The sequence below is a fragment of the Cygnus atratus genome, chromosome 1 (genome assembly GCF_013377495.2).
Source record: "Cygnus atratus isolate AKBS03 ecotype Queensland, Australia chromosome 1, CAtr_DNAZoo_HiC_assembly, whole genome shotgun sequence".
Classification (NCBI taxonomy): Eukaryota; Metazoa; Chordata; class Aves; order Anseriformes; family Anatidae; genus Cygnus; species Cygnus atratus.
In genome coordinates this window covers 57632859-57653370 of record NC_066362.1, presented here as the reverse complement: position 1 = coordinate 57653370, position 20512 = coordinate 57632859, and the positions used below count along the sequence as shown (strand labels likewise).

Here is a 20512-nt window from a genome sequence, read left to right as displayed (position 1 = left end):
GATTTACATGGGATACGTGTAGAAACATATTGGTGATGCTTCGAAACATTTTGGTGGTATCTGCCTTCTTGCCTGGAACTGTCTTTTTAAATGAAGCAATGGGACCTCTCTGTTAATCGATGTGTACATGGCAGCTACCACAAAGATTTCCTGGTATTATTTGCTCTATTTATAGCAGTACTATTAACATTTTTCTGAATAATTACAACACATACTTATTGTGGATCTGCAGCAAAAACAGCACATTGGTATATTAGTTTTTATAAGATTCAAGTCTGATGTGATATGCTAATAGAGACATGTTCCTGAAGAAAGGCCTGCACAGAAATGCAGTAACTTCACCCATAGTGTTTGGAAGCCCAAAACTGCACGGTTCTTTTGGAAGATACAGTCACAGATTCAAACAGAAGGGAAAAAAAATAAGAGACCGTGTATGCAACATTCAGTTGACTGCCCTGGAAAGAAACAGAGAAAGAAGATCAAAGTCTGGAGTAAGATGTCAAGGTTTCTTGAGAAGAGATAAATAGAGTGAGCAGCTGTCATAGCCACAAAGACTGAACCTCACTCCCATGTAGATGAGCAGGCAGAGAGCATATGCAGTGTGCAGGCCGTGAGCCATGCCTGCTGCAGGTGAATTTCACACCAAATGCAGATTCTTGGCCACCCAGCATACCTGAAAGCATTCTAACAGCAGTTCTGCAGGGGCTCCTACCAGTCTTGCACACTAAAGGTGATCCTATTTAAAATATATAGCCTCCAGAGCATCTTGAGATAGAAAGAGAATACCTAAAAGATCAGAGCACTTTATATGACGGTATTCCACAATGTAAAGATATTTTAAGAACTGAGGTCTTGGAACAATGTAAAGCCCTCCAAGCTCCCAAGACAGATAAATATAGACTGTTGGACTGATTTGTACAAATATTTTATCTGTACTTCTGGCCAGTTGTAGAAGATAAAATGTAAATTCAATGATAAAAACTGTTCCCTGTAAAATTAAAAAATAAAATAAAATTGATTAAGACCAATTACATATTAACAGAAATGAAGAAAGGGCTATGTGATCTGTTTTCCATTATTAAAACAAGACCTATAAGAAGCAATACTAGTGTATATTTGTGAAATTAGGGAAGAACACAGAGTTCATAACCTACTCTAGCTTACGCCAGATCTTCTAAATCCACAATGGTACTCTCCACACGTATGGGAAATCAGGACAGTAAATGGAAGATCTATAGTATTAATAGGAAAAAGAAGTCCTTTAACTGGGATTTCCCTTGTTCCATCTTGTGTCCGTTGCATTTCATCCTATCACACTGTGCACCTCTGAGAAGAGCCTGTCTCTAGTTGCTATATTCCTTCCTGTTAGATAGTCGTAGATCATCCCTTTGCCTCTGTTCTTAAGACTGGATAAACACAGTTCTCTTCTTGTAGACCATGTGCTCCAGTCCCCTATCTGTCTTGATGGCCTCCACTGGACTTGCTCCAGTATGTCAATGTCCTTTTCACGGTGGAGAGCCCCAAACAAGACACGGTACTCAGGCTTCTCAAGCGCTAGAGGGGAATAATCACTTTTTAGGCTTGCTGTCTACAGTCCTGATAATACAGCCCAGTATGTACTTGGCCTTCTTCATTGCCAGGGCATACTGGTGACGCACATTCAACTTTTTGTCCATCAGAACTTGCAGGCAATTTTCAGCAATGCTGCTTTATCTCCAAATGGCCCCGACCTGTACCACTGCAGGAGTTATGCCATCCCAGATGCAGGACTTTGCATTATTCCCTGTACTGTACAAATGATCAACTGACCATTTTTTTCTGGATCATATCTAGGTCTGCTAGACTCTAGAGTAACTGCCAGTTCCCATCTGGACTTCCCCTAAGAAACCCCGTCAGTTTATTATCCCCATTACTCAATGACTGCAGATGTTGTTCAAAAGTCACTGTAAGACCTGGTAATCGGCAGAAATATTTTGGGGGGATTTTTCAGGTGCACTTTCATCTTAGAGAGAATTAGAGTTCCCCAGCCAAGCAGTTTCAGATAGGCAGGAAAATACTAGTCTTGAAAGAGTATGGTCATCTCCTTCTCATGTCCTTCAGTATTCTCTCCTGCAGCTGAATAGAGAAAGAGGGAAATTCCTGGACCAAAAGTACCAGACAAAAACCAGAATAAGAAAGTTTATAACTCAATGCTCAAGTGAATTAACTGTGCATTTTAGCCAAAAAGCAATGAGGTTTTGAATGAAGGAGATAGATCGGTATCTTCCAAACTAGGACAGAGCATCCTCGATGACTAGAGAGAGCATGAAGTGCAGACACTGCTTCACAGGACTTGGCTTTAGCTGGGAATCCAAGGGCCTCCTGGACTACAGGAGGGACAAGATAGACAAGTCTCTTCAACCAGAGAAGGCTGCTCTGTGAAATGTCAGGCTTGTGAGTGCCAAAAACATCTGTTACAAATTGTGCTTATCAGTCTGTTGTGTTGAAGGAATTAAAACACAAGATGTCTGCCTACCACAGTGTGCTACAACTCCATGGCATAGCCATTTCTCTCTCCCCCACTCTCCACAGAGAGCCTATCAAAGTCATGTCATGTGAACACCAGTTTGTTTGAGGTAATTGTGGAAACCACTTACATATACAGATAAACACAAATCAATATAAGTGTAAGAGCTAAATGTTGAACAGTGAAGATGGACATAGGATCTTAAGTCCTGAAAAAGTTTTTAGATGGGGCGCTCTGGTCTTATTTTCAAGCTGTCTGGTTTGCCTGGTGTAAGACTTGACATGGTATTTCTAGAATACCATTATAAGTTCAAAGGAATAACAAAGCAGTTTAAACTCTACCCAGTGTAAAAATGACATTGAACTTTGAAAAAAAAAAGAAAAAAGGTAAAATCCATACAAATAACTGTCTTCCCTCTCTCACAATGAGTTTTCTGCATTTTTTGTTTATTATGTTTTGTGTTTCATTTCAATCTAGCATATATTTTAAGAGTCTTTAAATTTCTGTGCTGAATTAATATTGAACATTCACATGGCTACACAGAGATGGGGAGGATGCAGAAAGTGTCCATTCATCTTTTGCTACCGAATGACCTACATAACGGTGGCCAACAAGCACTGACCCTATAGCTAAGGAAACTGCTCCCTCCTTTACCCCTGACTGTACTAAGACAAAGGTTTGGAATTAAAAAAAGAAAGTAGGCAGGTTCTCCAACCTCAAATCCCGTTCTGTTCTGAAGTCAGCTGTGCTAAAGCTGTATGTCGTATGCTTCAGATGTAAATGAATACTTCTCTCTCCCTCCCCCAAAAAAGGAACATCTGATCGCAGTGCAGGGAGACAGCTGAACTCCACGGTGCAGTTAAGTTAAATATTGCCATACTTCCTCAGCATGGATAGCAATTTACTAAGAACATGGCAATAAAATAATAATAAAAGTGAAAAATATTCTTAGAAAGTGTAAAAATGAGTCTGCAATTTACAACTAGTCACGGAAACATCCTGAGTCCCTGTATTTGTTTTTGTGTTGAACACGACGTTTCACTAAGTGGCACATCTGCTTGCCAGCTGAGCTGGGAAATATCTTTTAAAAAAAGGTTAAGATATCATTCTCCTGTGCAAAAAAAGTACAACTGCATGTCTGATAAAACTTACAGAATTATTAGCGGGAATATAATTACTATGCATACTAAATAGTGTTTTTTTTAATGAATTTTAGGTACACAGGAAGTTACAACTATGGTAGCTATAGCAACCAGCATCCCCATCCAATGCAGAGTCAATATCCATCTTTACCGCATGATACTGCTATTTCTGGACCACTTCATTACTCGGCTTACCACAGAAGCTCTTCACAGGTAAGTTGGATTTATTTCTTGAAAATGCTTGCTACAACATTTTAAATAAAGTTTTACTTGTAAATTTGTTAGCTGTTCGAATAATCTCCAGTCATTGATGGTCCCTATTTTTTTATTTTCTAATATTACCTTCATATCTTTCTATTCTAGTGGAGAGTACTAAACTCTAAAATCCAGCAATATGGATCATGAACGTGTTTCTGTGTTAAGGAATAGCTGAAACAAAGATGAATATAATTAGTTGTATGTTTCTTAGGAGATGGGAACAGGAGGAGATTCCTCCACCAATAAACACCAATAAAAGTGTTTTATTATGTTGAAAGAAGATGTAGGAACCACAGGGAATTCTGGTGCCCCTGCTTTTGAGAATACGTATGGTTAGGAATTTGCCAAAAATGTGAGTTCTGCATGTAGTTTGAATAACTCTGGGACCCCATTTCACTGTTTAGAATGTATGCTATAGAGTCCTACCATATGGTAAGGAGTAATGTCAGTAACTATTTCAGGACTATTTCAGTTCACAAAACCAAGCCAGTAGGAAAAAGCACAGATTAAGAACAATGATGGAATTTGGCAACAGTTCAAAAATAGTGCCACTCTAGGAGGGCTTGAGCACATCGCACAGCTGGTGCTTCCCCAGCGTAGAGGGCTCTGGGGCCTCTGCTGGAAGATTTGCAAGGGACAGATACAGGCAGGAGGTAATGACATTGGGGTATTCCACAACATGGTGCCTCTTATGCTTTATCTACTGGAAATGTATGCAAGTATATTAGGAACCACCATGCTTGACTTTAGTCACTGGACTGAAACAGTTTCATACCAGATGCAAAGATATGAATTTGATAGTGCTTTGGACTAGAACACATGAAACCTGCACCTCAGTCTGGTCTTTGGCATCAGTTTACCAGGCGATCTCAAAGAAGTTATTCTTTCTTTAGGCCTCTTAAAGCTTTTTGCCATCAGCTGGAAGATTGTCCTATACTGCATTTGTATAGGACAATCTTCAAATGTGTTCATTTGGACCAGTTTAGTAATGGCTCTCTAGCTTATGGAAAATTTAAGTCTACAACATCTCATCCATTTGTGTGGCACCTGGTCCATCAAAAAGAATACATGAGATGTGAGGATTTAACTAGTTGTTGCAGCTGCTGTATCTTCAATAGGAACAATGAGTATATGTTTAAGTACAGTGTCCTATGGTAGGTTTGTATATACTGTTTTTTCACTACAGGACATACCCTGTTATCTCAAGTTTGCGGTTTTTGTTTGTTTGTTTGTTTGTTTGTTTTTCCAGGATGCATCCATTTTTGACTTAGTATTGGCTCATCAATTTTCTTTACTCCCTTATTCTTTACCAGAGAAAATCCATGAGTTCTGAAATGACCTCTAAGGCCATGAATCTGGAGAATCAGGCTTTTACTGTTTAGAAATGTTATCATTAACCATAGATGGAGTTTCTTTTATATCCTGTCTGCCACATTGACATAGACAGCACAAGTTAAGCAAGAAATGAATAAAACAAAGTGAGATAATACGTTTGTAGCTTACTCATGTCCTGGTTAATACGCCATATAGAAATAGTAACATACATTAAAATCACGAAAATGTTTTTCCTTCTGTAATAGGCTGTCTCTACAAGTGCAGATGTCAGATAACTTTTTCCTCTCTTGATAGCCTGTGAGCTGCCCTGGATACACATGAAAAATAGCTATGCTTTAATGATGACATATAAGAGCAAAATTATTTCAATCTGTATTTAGCATGTTTTTTCTCATGCTGCTTGTAAACTGAGATGTAATCTCATGGCAAAACGCAGCTAACAAACGCATATCAATGTGATTTTTCCGTATTGAAAGGAGCTAGAAACTGAAACACTACTTTAAGAAAAATCTTAAATGATTCTAATCTGGAACTTGCTGACATTGTTTTTAAAACTAAACAAGTTTCTGTAAAGTGCTTGCCCTGATGAAAAATGCTTTCTTATCTATTTTTAACCAACAGAAGTACATAATGTACTGTTGCCTGCAAAGCTTAACAGGATGTTAGGGAACTACATTTTTTCTACTGGACTTTCTAAGTGGAATATGGTGTAAGGGATTGCGGTAGGATTCATGACGTTGCGAAATCAAAATACAGGGAGCCAAATTTGCAATGAATATATAAACAGCTGCCGCTGTACTGAAACCAGAGGAGATGCAATGTATTGCTGTGGTAATGTAATCAGTCGAGAAGCGGAGGCATTGACCATCTCTCTTCAAAAGAATTCTTTGTTGTAAACTACATTCAGTACAAATATAGAACTCTGGATCAGCTTTAGCTCTTTAGGATAGTGTCTGGGGATTAACTCAAAGAAAAAAAAATCTGTGTGGGGGGTAAGTTCTCCTCTACAAACACGGAATCAGAGGGAGCCCTTGTCCCAGAAAGGGGCCTGAGTTGAAACAGACAGGATGTAATAGAGGTGGCTTTTAGTCTGCAGCTATAAATTACTATTTTGGTCTGAAAGAACACCATGTCAGTCCAACCTCTTTCTGTGCAAGAGAGCATCATATTCCGGGTTTTATCAGGTCAGTTATTTTAGGGCTATTTTCCAGCCCAGAGCAATATTCCTAAAGAAAAAGAGTTGTGTTTGATTTTTTGTTTGTTTCTTTGGTACAGCTTTAAGATGGGTCCTTTCACAGATACGATTTACAGACCATCAATCAAAAAAAAAAAAAAAAAGTGGAATTAGTGCAGAGGGGATGGAGAGAATAACTTTATTTAGTGGAAGTGGGGAGGACTGAACAGCTGGGAAAGAAGGGAATGAGAAATCTTTTAAATTGTATTTGCCAATAGGTAGAATGTTGATCCCAACTTCACACACAGACATATGATAATTACATTGTGTTAATTTTCGGTGCCTGCTGTAGTTTTATCATTGAAATCCTTACAGTGGGGCTGTGCTGGTGAAGAAGTCACACAGCTGTAGCTCTTATATTACATCCAGCTCTTGAAGAGTGCAGGCAGGAGTCCCAAGACAAGCCTATCTCACCTGACTAGTAGCAGGTCCGTGTTAGGGAGAGGCTCCTGGATAATTTGGATCCCTTAGTCTTAGAGGAAGTGAAACAGTGGCGGGCATCATGATCCCTCACACCCTGTCCCATAATTGACTATTGAGAGCCCATGAGGATGTTATTATCTCTCACCTCTGAGAAAGTCATGGAGCTTAGGTTGGCTCACAGAGCAATGTGATGTGTCTTGTTACTTTTGGCTAAATGGAGATTTTGATAAGTAGCCCATAGTTTCAGAAAGATCAATGACTTTCAGGTGGACAAGAAGGCAAAACAGTGGAGGAGATGAGTTGTAAAAATCTTTATAGCAGAGTAAATGTTCTGATGAAGTAATTTCTGCAGCTACTAACCCAGCAGGAGCCTAAAACAGTCTCCTTCTGGTGATACAGGCTGACTAATTCCCACTGATGGCTAAGAGTCTTTTTTGTTGACAGGGACAGTCTGTTCAAACCTTGGTCTTAATCCGAATTTTTTTTTTTCTTTCATCAGCATCTGTGAATATTTCTCAGAACAGTTGCTTCCTTGTAACTCCGGGCTTGATTGCTCATTTCTTGACTTGGCTTACTGGCCAAGAGCCTGGCACACAAATAAAAAAAAAAAATTATCTACAGCTTGATTTGGTACTACCTAGTTCTCTAACCAACAGTGCTGAAGTATATACAATCATATAAGGCTAATTCTATCATCATTTAGGAGGGTGTGTAATGCATTTACAGAAACAGATCCATACTGACTGAAAATCAGTTTTGTAAGTTTTCTGACTCTAGTTTTAGGTGCACCAGATGCCAGGGCAGAAAATAGACAACAATTCTGTCTAAAAACTTCTGAGTGTTCCTAGCAACTTATGTCAAGTGTAGCAGAGAGGTACATCCTTCAAAGGTAACCCCTTCACATTGTCACCATCTAATCTGCCTGCACAATCTGCATTTGGCTGGCTTTTGATCACAGCTTTTGTCTGCAGATTTCACCCTGGCTGAACAGGTCTTGATCCTCTTTCAGGCTATCCATAAATGTTTCAATTAATAGCATTCCACCTCTTCCTTAGACACAAAGTAATTCATGCTGCAGTCATTTTTCTGTGTAAATCACAAGGGTAACAGTCTTAGTAGGAAGAGTAGTTAGAGAAATCTGCAGCGGCATATGTTTTGATATTTTAATGTATCTGGTAACACATAAAGATGCATGTCATACAAATGTGCATCGCTGTTCATGCAGTGCAATATACAGCAAGCATATGGTATATGTAAGAAGTATAATGCATGGCTACAGAGTATCATATTGTAGGTCCATTTATCCAGGTTCTATCTCCAGCAATGGCCAGAAGTGAATGTGTGGAGGAAAAGTATTAATAATAGGGTAGGTAGAGCACGGTCCTTTCACCAGCATAGCCACACTGTGCTTGGTAAGAGCTGACCTAGGGATGTCCTGAGTAGGAAGCAGCAGCTGGGCTGTTGTATTTTCTAGCAATTCATTCTCCATTACTCTCTTTAAGCTTTTTTGTACTCCTTAAGAATGGTTTGCTTGAAGCATGTATTCTCTTGTTGATTTTAAACCTGCTATCTCATAATTACATCGGATGGCCTATTTTAGGGGAGGAGGGTGATGAGGAATAGGGAGTACTCATTACCTATTTGTTTACTCTCACCATTCAAGACATTGTAGATCTCTCCTATTCCTCCCACCTCCTTCCTCCATTTCTTTACCAGACTTAAGGGTTATCATCTGCATAGACTCTCTCATGACAGATGCTCTACACTCAGCAATTATCTAAGGACTGCATGTGCACTGCAGGGCAGGTGTACTCTGAGGGGCACATGGATGTCCTGTTCTCTCAACTTGCAGCTCCTCTCCAGCCTTTCTGTGCAAATGTGATCTCAGAGAAAGTAGGAGGGACTCAGCCAGGAAGCCACACCATCAGCCATATGGATCTGGGAAGCACTCCTAGATCCCATACTGCACACAGGCCCTTCTTAGCCTTTTACTTTTTCTTCCTTTGCCAAGATGGAGTAACCGCCTCCAAATGGAGTATCTCAGATGGAGGTACTTAACAGGGAGCCACAGAAATGGCATAGCAGTGTTTCCTTTAAGTTGTTTGAGATGCAGTCCCCACCTTGAAGTCAAGCACTTGTTTTCTGTTTTCAAAAGCCATCTCCTGTTGCACTCAGGAGCATAGCCAATGTCAGCTGTTCCCGAGCTGGCACTCTGTTCTCAAGAGGTGCTAAACAACTTCTGGGACTCGGAGTAGCACATTTGTATCAAGTGCTTTGTGCTGCTGTGTTGTTTTGTCAGAGTGGGTTTATAACAAGGCATAAAGCATAAGGTTGAGAGGAACAACCCCAGGCACCAGTACATGGTGGGGGTTACCTGTCTGGAAAGCAGCTTTGCAGAAAAGGATGTGGTGGGCACCAAGTTGAACATGAATCAGCAATGTCCCCTTGCCACTAAGAAGGCTAATGGTATTCTTGGCTGCATTAGGCAAGGTATCACCAGCAGGTCAAGTGTAGTGATTCTTCCCCTCTCGTCAGCATCAGTGAGGCTGCACCTGGAGTGCTGGGTCCAGCCCCCCAGTACAAGAGAGACATGGACATATTAGAAAGAGCCCAACGCAGGGCCAGGAAGATGATCAAGGGACAGGAGCACCTCTGCTGTGAGGACAGGCGCAGAGAGCTTGGACTGGTCAGCCTGGAGAAGAGGAGGCTCAGGGGGTCTCATTCATGTGTGCAAATACTTGAAGGGAGGGTGCAGAGAGGATGGAGCCAGGCTCTTCTAGGTGGTGCTCAGTGCCGGGACAAGAGGCAATGGGTGCAAACTGGAACACCGGAGGTTGTATCTAAACATCAGGAAACACTGTGCTTCCTGCTAAAGAATTACTGTGCAGGTGACTGAGCGCTGGCCCAGGTTGCCCAGAGAGGCTGTGGAGTCTTCCTCCTTGGAGATCTTCAAAAGCCACCTGGACGTGGTCCTGGGCAACCAGCTTTGGGTGATCCTGCTTGAGCAGGGGGGTTGGACCAGGTGGCCCCCAGAAGTCCATTCTGACCTCAACCATTCTATGATTCTGTAATAAAAAGTTAATTTATTACAGATTCCTGTCTCTGCATGGAGAGTATTTTATGAGATACGATGTGAGACGATACATTTTTATGAGAGGCTCCCCCCTCTGTGCAGTACCACTGAATTGACCTATATGCTGCTAAAATTCTCCTAGACAAGAAACAAAGAGATTTACGGACAATTAAAATAATATTTTTTTTATTTTTTATTTTTAAAAAGTCTCACGTACTTGGCTGGTAAGAAAGAAACAAAAACTAAGCTCTTCTCTGTGAATGTTTCAATGCAAGAAAAGTAAGGATAAAGTGATGCAAAAGAAAACTGCACAGCCAAAGTGACACTGGTCTATGAGGTAGCACGCTGAGATGGTTAATAACGACATTTGAATTCTCACCCCTGGAGGTTTAATTTCAGAGAAGCCACTTGACTTACCCTTCCAGTCATGTCTCATTTCTCTCTTCTCTTAAAGGCATGCCTCTCTTTTGCCATTTTCCCCTGTGTACGTGGCTGAGCAAAAGGTGATTTCATAGTTCATCATGGTAGCAAAATGAAGAGAGAAACAACTTCCCCTGGGGATGATACGTGCTTTTGCATGTGTTTGGGAAGGAAAAGATATCGATCTGAGCCAGTTACAGGGTTGCAGCAGGCATGAATCTCCAGAACAGGGCTGGTCTGGGAGGCAAACTGCAGGTGCACTACAGTATTGAAGCCACCAGCACTCACTGAAATTAGCGGAGATGGGTATACAACAGAAAAAGTATGTATATTTTAACATGGTGGATAGTGAACTTCTGGATTCTGCTGCTAGAGCAGGGTGTAGAGACAGACAATATAATGAAGATCAAAAAATGATTATACAAGTTAACGGGCAACAGAGATTAGGGATGCATATCCATAATCATGCAACTGTGATGCTGGAATTGAGAAGAGCATGGCCAAGCTGGTGTGCTCTCCCTGGGTGATGTCTCCTACTGTTTCCTGGGAGAACAGTAATCTAGATGCACCATTGTGCAGGCTGTGCATGTTTTATATGTCCTTAGGGTGAGAGCTTAACCCTAAAATTATAAGCACTCTGGGTCAGAGGTTTTATTTTATGACATATGTATATCTGTGTCAGCCACAATACAACTCAAAGCCTGATTCAGTCCCTTTAATTACTGGGCAATACAAACAGTGGAAGCAGTTTCCAGAAACTAATCCCTGTTGTATTTCATACTCCCTGCAACTTCCTTCCTCCCCTGAAAGAACTATCAAATTTAGCTGAAATTGACTGTTTCTAAAGTTGCCAGACAGAAATAGGAAAAATTCACAGGGCTACCTCATAAGATTCTTTTCCTCAGAAAAAGAGCCTAACCTTCTCTTGCATCCCCCTCACTGAGAAACAACCATGAACCTTCTGCAATCCATAGTTTACTTAAATGATCTGTACAAAACAGTCTGAAAAATGTTGCAGTAGTACAACCTGCTGTCAAGCGGTAGGTTGGGTCTGCACCTCTCAGAGGCACAGCATCGGGGCCATAGTTTAAGGAGCTTTCAGCAGTGTTTGTACACTGCCTATCCTAAACTGCTCTGAGGACCACAGTGGTCTCACCCAGCTTCCTTGAAGTGCCCTATGAGTTGCAGCACTACTTGTTTTTTCTGGGCAGTGTTGCATGCCACAGTTCTACCCAACCACGTCTTCACCTCCATAAGCCTCTACAGCAGGATTTACATGAGGGGCAGTTCTGGAAGTAAGCATTAACTTCTTTCCCTTCCAGTGGAGTAGCTGAAGAAATCTCCCAATCAGAACCAGTGCTTTAGCACCCATTCATGTTGTTCTGTCCCACCTACTCCATAGATAAGAGAAGGAATGAAGGGGAAAAGTTCTTGTCCACCGAGACCATACACAGTATAAGCTTATGACTATACCAATGCAGTAAGAATAATACACTCTTCCCAATAACCATTCTGTCATCTAACAGCTAGTAATGACAGAAAGAAAAAAAATCCGTCCAAATCCCACCCATGCAACAGGAATTATTGTTCCTAACTGTATGGCTTCATAACAAACTTGAGTTATTAAAATGTAGTTCAAGTAATTGTGTATTGAATGCAACAGGAAACAGATGTCTTCTTTTTAAATAATTACAAATAGGATTTTCATAAGGCTCCAAATGCCACTCCCAAAGTACCAAGGTCACTTAGAGTGACTTGAAAATTTCACCCAATCTATTTAATTAGACTTAATAAGCTTCATTATGTGCAGAAAAGGTTCAAATAAAGGGTTATAAAGATGAAATCAATCAATAGTTCCAATTTTGACACTATTTGAGATTTTGAGCATATTTTTATAGTTACTTTATAGCCAGTTCTTCACAATTGCTCTAATTTCTGGTGTGAGTTATTTGTAAATCTTAGAGTAGTGGCTAACACCAAATAGTAACTCACAGCATTCTGCAGCAGTGTGAGCTAATGCACTGTAAAGTCAGAGGCACATTCATAAGGAAAATATTTAGCTCTTTGGACAGAGACACCTTTCACCTCCCTGCATAATCAGTCAGGGAGCTGAGGGTAAGAATAAGGAGATTATTTGCCATCCTCACACTGCAGGAATTCAATCTTCACTTCTTGGTAGGGCATATTTAACGTAGTATTTTCTAAAATAATAATAAAAGAAATTGAATTAATTTTACATTTTTGGGGTTTAACAATAATCTGCTTAAAGTCTCCCAGACTTAAAGAGCTTCTTGTCTAGGTCTAACGGCAGCAGTAGCAACAAGTGTGAGTTAACCCAGAAAATGGTAATTTCCTGTCAAGAGCCCTCCAACAAATGTCGCTTTTATATCTGGCAAAGATCACTAGGCCCCAGTGTTTTGAGTTCAGCATGCTTAAGCACTCTTCATTAAACCGGATGTAGAGTGTGAAAGGTGATTCAGGCAGCATGGGCAGGCATCCGCCCAGATGGCGATGCTTTGGACACTCCAACAAGGCTGAATAGATGCTTCATTGGGTGAGTTAATAGTCAGGCAGGGGCCAATGAGTACTTTAAAAATATTGTCTTTCAATAGTCTCTTCACTGTAGGGAAAAAGAAGTCACTGACTCATTTGCGATTAGCTGACCTACCATTACAAAACTTTCCATCTTGCATTCAGTCATAACAGAATTTATTGTAAAATACTAGATATTTAGAGTCCATGTTATTTTCAAGCAATTACTCTTTTTACATTCATGACACATTCATAAACACAGCTGCATCGGGTGCACTTGATGCGGGGGAAAAGCAGCACACTGTATCGTGTCCCCTTATGCATAGCCATTAGCTCTGCCTTCTTAGAAGCCTTAGCGTGGCCTCCTGACTGCAAATAGGAGGGGGATTATCTTTCCTTTCAGTGCATCCTGAAGTTCATTTTGGGAGCCAAGGTTTCAATCCCAAAATGGCACTGTTTTTGTGCAGCCAACCTGCCTAGAAGACATTATGTGGCTTTTCCACATAATGCCATGCACAACCAGGAGATCCAGCACAATATCCCCCAAGTTCATTTTGTTTCTTTTGCTCATATATGAAATTTTTGCAGTCTGCAAATTATAATGTAGCAAATTATCATGGCTGAAGCTCGGGCTTTCTCTTGCCATGTGTAAGATATATGAAGGCAAGGAATTGCCCTGTTCTAAGTCACGACCTCAAGGGAAAATTGCACCAGGTCAGGATAGCGAAACATTCTGTTATGCTTAACAACAGAGCAGATCAAATACTGCATTGGAAAGAGACGAGAGAATCATTGGTATTTTATAGCAAAAGTCTAGATTAATGTATTTCTAAGTATATTAATACAGGAATCTACAGTGATTTAAGGTATAGATCAATGGGTAGTAAAGGCAAAGATAACTGCCATGATAATTGTTATCAAGTAAAACACTACTAAAGTCAAAGCAGTATGTTTCGAGCTTGGTCCGCATCTTGCAGCTCCACAGATGACATACAGAAAAGGGTCAGTTTAAAATGCATTGTTTGTGTGATGTGTTTGTTTTTTGTGTTTTTTTTTCCCCAATGATACATTCTGGTCCTGGGTCCTACCATCTCAAAACATTTTGTACACAGTGGAACATTTCTGCAACATCTGAGATCAGCCATAGATTTGACAACTATGGAAAAGGGACCTTCATTTAACCTGAGTAAACTTAACCAATGGGCAGCAGTATGAAGGAAAGAGCCACCTTCTGAGGATCACTCATCTTCTGTCCTAAATACTTAGGTTTGATAATTTGAGGTTTGATTAATTCTTCTCATGGCTGTAGAAAGAGCACAGATAATTCTCTTTTATTAGATGCCTGACTTTTTGACAACTAAAGTTAGGTGAGATTAATTCCACTCTGAAGCTATAGCAAAGCACATGACAACTTTTTTTCTGAATCCATTAGGGCAGGAGTTTTGTTCTCCAAGATGTTCAGGTGAAGACAGCCAGCAGGCATGAGACTGAAAATGTCTTCAGTGTATTGCCTGTGCACACCAGGAAAGCTGCATTCTATTAACTAGTCTTCTGGAAGTTAAAATATGAAAAATACTCAACTTTTTCTGGAACCTCTTATGTTTGCTTAGAATACTTGCAAGTTGGTTGTTTCTTGACAGGGTGCCCTGTCCTTAATTAATGAGTTAATGGAGAAAACCATGATCCTAAATTCAGATCACCTCATATAAAACCTCAAAGTTCGAGTTTTGTGGTTGCTGGGTACCAATAGCTCTTATCTTCAGCAAAAGCTTCTGGAAAGCCAACTAGTCTGATAACTGATTCTTCTAGAAGGGAACATAAACCTTTCCGTGGTCGGTGCCTAAGCTCTGCAGAGTTTTCCTACTGAAAAGCCTCTCACTGGGCTGAGAGGTTGGAAGTTCACTGGGTGGAACTTCGATGTTTTTGTACAGACATGTGTCCAGCATTGCCAACACACCTAATTCTGATAGCTGGGTTAGCAGTCCCCGCTGTAGTGCTGACATTTTGGTATGGTGCTGCCATTTACCAGCCTTCTTCAGCAGCTGATTGCATAGGTAAATCCACAGTCTCAGTGCAGATGAGGAGTATATGCTAAATAATGCACGGTACAACTTTGATCTCTTCCCTCTCATCTGCTAACTGGCCTGTCTCCGCAGGACATGGTGGAATATGCTAAATCACTAACTACAATGTACTGGTCAAAAATAGTCTTCTCTTTCTCCTCTCTAATTAGGAGTGGCCAGCATGTGGCTTTTGAGCTGCCTGAGGCTTGTGAACTGTTCAAAAACGTTTTCCAAGGCAGGGCTGCCTTCCTGGTTGTGGTCTGAAGGGTGTCAGCAGAAACTCCTCATGGAGACATTGCAGTAATTGCCTTGGGGACCCGCTTATGCAACCCATTAATGCCACCCCATCCGGCAGTGGAGTAATGTAATGAGGCCCCTTGGGAATCACCACCATCTCCCTCCTGTGAACAACTACAACTACAGCAGCTCTTCTCTCCATGCTCCCCCCAAAATATGGGGCAGGGTTTTTACCATCCTCAGCTGAACAAAGTTCTGGCATGCAGCTTGCAAGGTTTGTAAGGGGCAGATCCAGGAGAGGTGGCCATCCTACTCTGGAGGCAGCTTCTAGTTAAGGAAGTATCACAGTTGCAAACAACCCAAGATAATGAAATTTAAAATTATGGCATTTTTCTTATAAAAGGTACACCCCTGTGTGTATGGATCCATTTACCCCAGTTCTGCCATGCTCACCGTGACCATCTGTGGTGGCTAGAAACCATCTTGCCAAAAAGGTATAAAATGTAGATGTGAAGATACACAGCAGGTCAAGGGGAATAGGGATCCTCACCATCTGAGATGCAGATGGGTGATATGAGGGCAAAACAAGGAAAGCTGTTTCTTAAGCAGAACACACAGATGATCTATTCCTGCAAGACAGGCGACAAATAAATAAATACATGGTAAGCAAATACTCATAAGCACAGTTTACTTCCTGTGGCTGGGCAGCTTGTGGCTACAATGGGACAAATGCTGTTCTCTGTTTTTCTGCCTATCCTCAGCACATCTTCTCCTTAGTGGGAGGCCGTTGTCAAACTTACTTGGTGTCTAGTTTCCAACTGTCACTGCGAACAGCTGGGGAATAGAGAGATTCTTCTTCTGCCTGACTCTTCTTATAAGTTCTCCAATTAGCTGCCCACTCTGAGGCCAGACCATAGAATTTTTCTGCAGAAACTGGCAGGATGGCTTGTGAACATTTAAAAGGGAAGGCACCTTTCCAGTAATAAAGATCCTTTTGCTCTCCTCCCTCAAAACCTAGCTGAGTGAGCAGGAGTTGGAATATTTTATGCTCTGTTTTTTACTGAATAGCAAGATTCCCAGTAAAAGCTGTGAGAAAAAGATTAAACAAATTCAATTTATTTTTCTGCTGCCAGATATACCTGCCAGTAGCTAGCTCTTCGATAAGTTCATTTGATATTTAAATGTCATGACTTCTTTACAGGACTCCCCCTGACACGTTGATTAGACTGCAGGCACTGGTTATCTGATACTCCACCTTCAATACGTTACCTAGGGTTTGGAAGGCTGTTCGCTCATCTGATTTTGTTTATATGAAACAAGGAAATGTGATACCACCAGCCCTTACTTTACAATTCAGTATATGGTACATAATTCCTTAATTTGTTTTTCTCTTTTATTGTAGTACCCTTTCAACAGCCCAACATCAAGGATGGAGCCCTGTTTGATGAGCAGTACTCCGAGGCTGCATCCCACACCAGTGACTCCTCGCTGGCCAGAGGTGCCGGCCGCGAACTCCTGCTACACGAGCCCATCCATGCACTCCACGAGATACGGAAATTCTAGTGACATGTACACCCCCTTGACTACGCGCAGAAATTCTGAATATGAGCACATGCAACACTTTCCCGGCTTTGCCTACATCAATGGGGAAGCCACCACAGGTTGGGCTAAATGAAAATGACTGGTATCAGTTAAGCCCATATACTTAAAAGAGTTATAAAAACTTGATGTTATGTGGGACTTTACATGGATGTTCCTGAAGGGAGGGGAAGATGGAAAAGATCCTGGGCAGATAAATGTAGTTCATAACGTGGGCAGATTGCAGACCAGTATGACTGAACATTCCTGTAGCTGAAAAAGATTGATGTGCTATTCTAGACAACTTTTTAGGCCAATCTGTGCCTTTTTTAATTTGGGCATGTGGGCCAACCCTGTGTGATGTCAATGTCAGTGAGCCATTTTCCCCCCTCTCTTATTGACAAATGTTAATGAGTCTTACAAAAAAAGTACTGGAATGGAATCTATTTATAATTTGTGTTAAAGACAGGAAGTCCACTCTCAGCAAAACTCTGGCATCTGTTCTTTTAAGCTTTTAATGCATTTCTTAAAAAACATTCTGCCATGTCATCCACTTGTTCGTATCAGTTCCTCCATCTGGCTCCTTAAAAGACGTGTTGTGTAGATTTCAGTTTACACCTAACTTTGTATATTGATGCACCTTTCTGTTGATCCAGTAAGTTTGATCTTTACAAAAGAGAAGAAAAGACATGTAGCATTGAATTATACACTGCCTTAATTTGACTATTGTCCTTATTGTATATGTATTTGTGTTAAGTTTGCACAATCCGGAAAAATCTAACTTCTCTGGTCAGTAATGACAAGGTTAAGAAGGGACTTGGGGACTGGGAAGATTTTGGATTCAGAGCCACATATGTTAAATATGATGATATGAAGCAATTATGTAAAAAAAAAAAAAAGACAATGCAAACACAATTATTCCTTTAATTACCTATTGACAGGTATGACAATGTTCTCTCAATTCCTTCATGTGGTGATAATTCTATACACTTCTACAAAAGCAAAATTCAAAGCTGTGCCTTTGAACTTATTCTGTACTGTGTATGTGTGGAAAAATGTATTGTATTTTGGAGAGAATTTTTCTTAGACATTTTCTGTCAGATTTGTAGCTATTTGTGAGTTTTTGTTAGATTTTATTAACATAGCTTTTTCTTCTGTATTATAAAATGCACCAAGCAACTATGGTGGACCTATTACCCTATGGGTAAGAAATAAATAAATGGAAATATGACATCAGACATTTTAGTAATTGTTTTGTAAATAAAATCTTTGATAGCACCCAGTGTGACAATAACAATGTTTATGCCTAAGATGAACATAAGTGTTATTTGTACAGTTGTGCAAGATATATGAGGGAATTTCACATTCAAATAAAGTTCTTGAAATTGAATAGATACCATTTAAATTTACTTAAATACAGAAGCTTCCACAAGCTGTAAACATTCAAAAAAATCCTAAATGTGACAATGTATGTTTTTATCCAACAAAGGACTTGAGAATCTATATAACTGGCAGCAAACGAGTAGTCCTACACCTATGCTTTCAGCTGCAAACTGCTCAAGGCTACATCTGGACTGATGACTTTATATTGTTTGGTTTAAGTCCTGCTACTGGTGCTCATCCAAACCATGGTATTCAAGGAGGCAGGTAAGACACTATTTTCTTTACTGTACCTTGTAACAAACGTATCACCACTGGAATACTGGAAATGGAAAAATTGTTTTTCCTTAGGTGAGCAAGTGGCAAAATACTCAGACCTTCTATATTTACCTGGTGAGTAAATTCACTAGTTTGGGCTTAGTGAGCATTTGAGCCATAAAGTAACTATAGGAATGAACTGGAAATCTGCAAGAACTGAGGGAGGAACGGTGTTCCAGACCAGGTTTAAAAAGTGTTCAGGCTCTTAAGCGTTCAGTCAAGGTCCTGGTGGGGTTTTCAGAAACAAAGCAGGAGCCTATCTCCACCTTTAGGTACCTGATGAAAATCTTGTTTCCTGGGTTAGTGTGCAGACCTTTTGAAATTTTACTTATGTCAGCTGTTGTTATAAAATATACAATTACTCTTCATTTTTATTAAGTGATGGCAGGATAGGGGAGATGATGCTTAGGCTAAATTATTTATTTTATTTTTATTCAAGTTACCTTCAGGCAAAACTGTCCACACATGAAGAAGGTAAGTCATGTGGGGAAGTTTATAATGGCCTGTCTTTAGAAGCTAGAGTTTTAATGTGTTTGAGACCAAAGTCTTACTTTGCATTTTGTTATTGAAGATGCTTAAAGCATCTTAATTAATTAATTGGCCATTGATTCTGGCCAATTAATTATTAAGAAGCATAGACTTATCTGCCTCATCAGGACTGTGAGAAACGAATATGGAAAAGGCAGCGTCACTACAATAGAAAAATCCATGTTCACTTCCCCCAAGGAATTCCAAATATCTGTATTGCATCACATCTGCCAAGAGCCCACAGTGGCCCCTTCACTCATTTCCTATTGCTGGAACACTGATTAATCTCCATTTACCTGATGGACTGCTGACCACGACCTGCCATCATCTCTCCAAGGACCAGATGTATTGGTGAGACATCTGTGGGCAGAACTGACCACAGTCTCAAGAGCTGGGTCTTTGGAAGGATCATGATGGAGGCGAAACCCAGCACCAGTCAAGGAAAGTCAAGAAGAACTTCCTTTATTTTATTTTTTTTACAAGAACTTGTTAAACCAAATAAAGCCTAATCTGCGCTGACTGAAAGAGAAGAAAGAGAGAATATGTTAGTATGCAAATGTGCCATATCCTTCAACGTATTTGGGGACAACTCATTTACCCTGACTTGAAGAACCCAGGAAAATTGTTCAGGAAGGTGGATGGATACTGGACGCATGTCAGCAACAGAAATAATACAGGCATTATGAGAACTGCAACACCACGTGAAAAGTGCTGGGAACAGGAATTTTGACTAGCAGCAGCACCTGAAAGCTCTATATTCATAAAAAGAGCCATAGAACAGTTAATTTCATCATCTGCCAGATAGAGCTTGGATTTTGAAAGTCTTCTGCAAAAGAACCCCCACAGTCTTTCTTTAGATTAAAAAAATAAATAAATAAATTAGAAATTTATGTAGATGCCACAGGAGTCTGATAGTGCACTTCCAGTTAACTTTGAACCACTTCCTGATGAGGGCTTTGAAATTTAAACTGGACATTCATGTGGATCAATATATAGATTGCTGAACACAGCTCTACAGAGGTCATCATCACTATCTGCATCAGCAGTGCTACAAGGGAAAGCGGGCCTCCTCCTCAACCACTGCAGGTCAAAGCCCACCATATTAATATAAACTGCCACAGCTTTCGGGTCACAGGGGTGTATAGCAGGCTGTGAAGTGCAGTGGCTCAAGAGAAGATGATAACCTCTGAGCAGAAATGTTGGTTAAGGGCAGGAATCTCTTAAATCATTGTAGTAGAAATTGCCAAACCTCCTGAGTCAGAGCCTGGAGACTATTCATTGAGCTTTTCCCTTGACCATGGTAACTGAAACTGCTGTTTCTTGCCTAGCCATGTATTTATGTGTACATTGAGCAGATATGTGACTGTACAAACCTTTCTGAAGATGTTGTGATACCACATGCCAAAATAATCATGTTTTCTCTTTCTCCAGCTTTCTTCTTTCCGCTCTTTCTTTTCATTTTTTTTCTTTCTTTCTCACTAGCTT

General features: G+C 40.4%; 1 protein-coding gene across 1 annotated transcript in view; it reads left to right on the top strand.

Annotated features, from left to right (window-relative positions):
• RFX4 (regulatory factor X4) overlaps positions 1–16898 on the top strand; it is a 92323-nt gene extending 75425 nt beyond the window's left edge. The window contains exons 17-18 of the mRNA XM_035559166.1: positions 3723–3861; positions 16626–16898. Coding sequence (XP_035415059.1) covers positions 3723–3861; positions 16626–16898 — 412 coding nt within the window. The remainder of the gene's footprint in view (positions 1–3722; positions 3862–16625) is intronic.
• The last annotated feature ends 3614 nt before the right edge of the window (positions 16899–20512 follow it).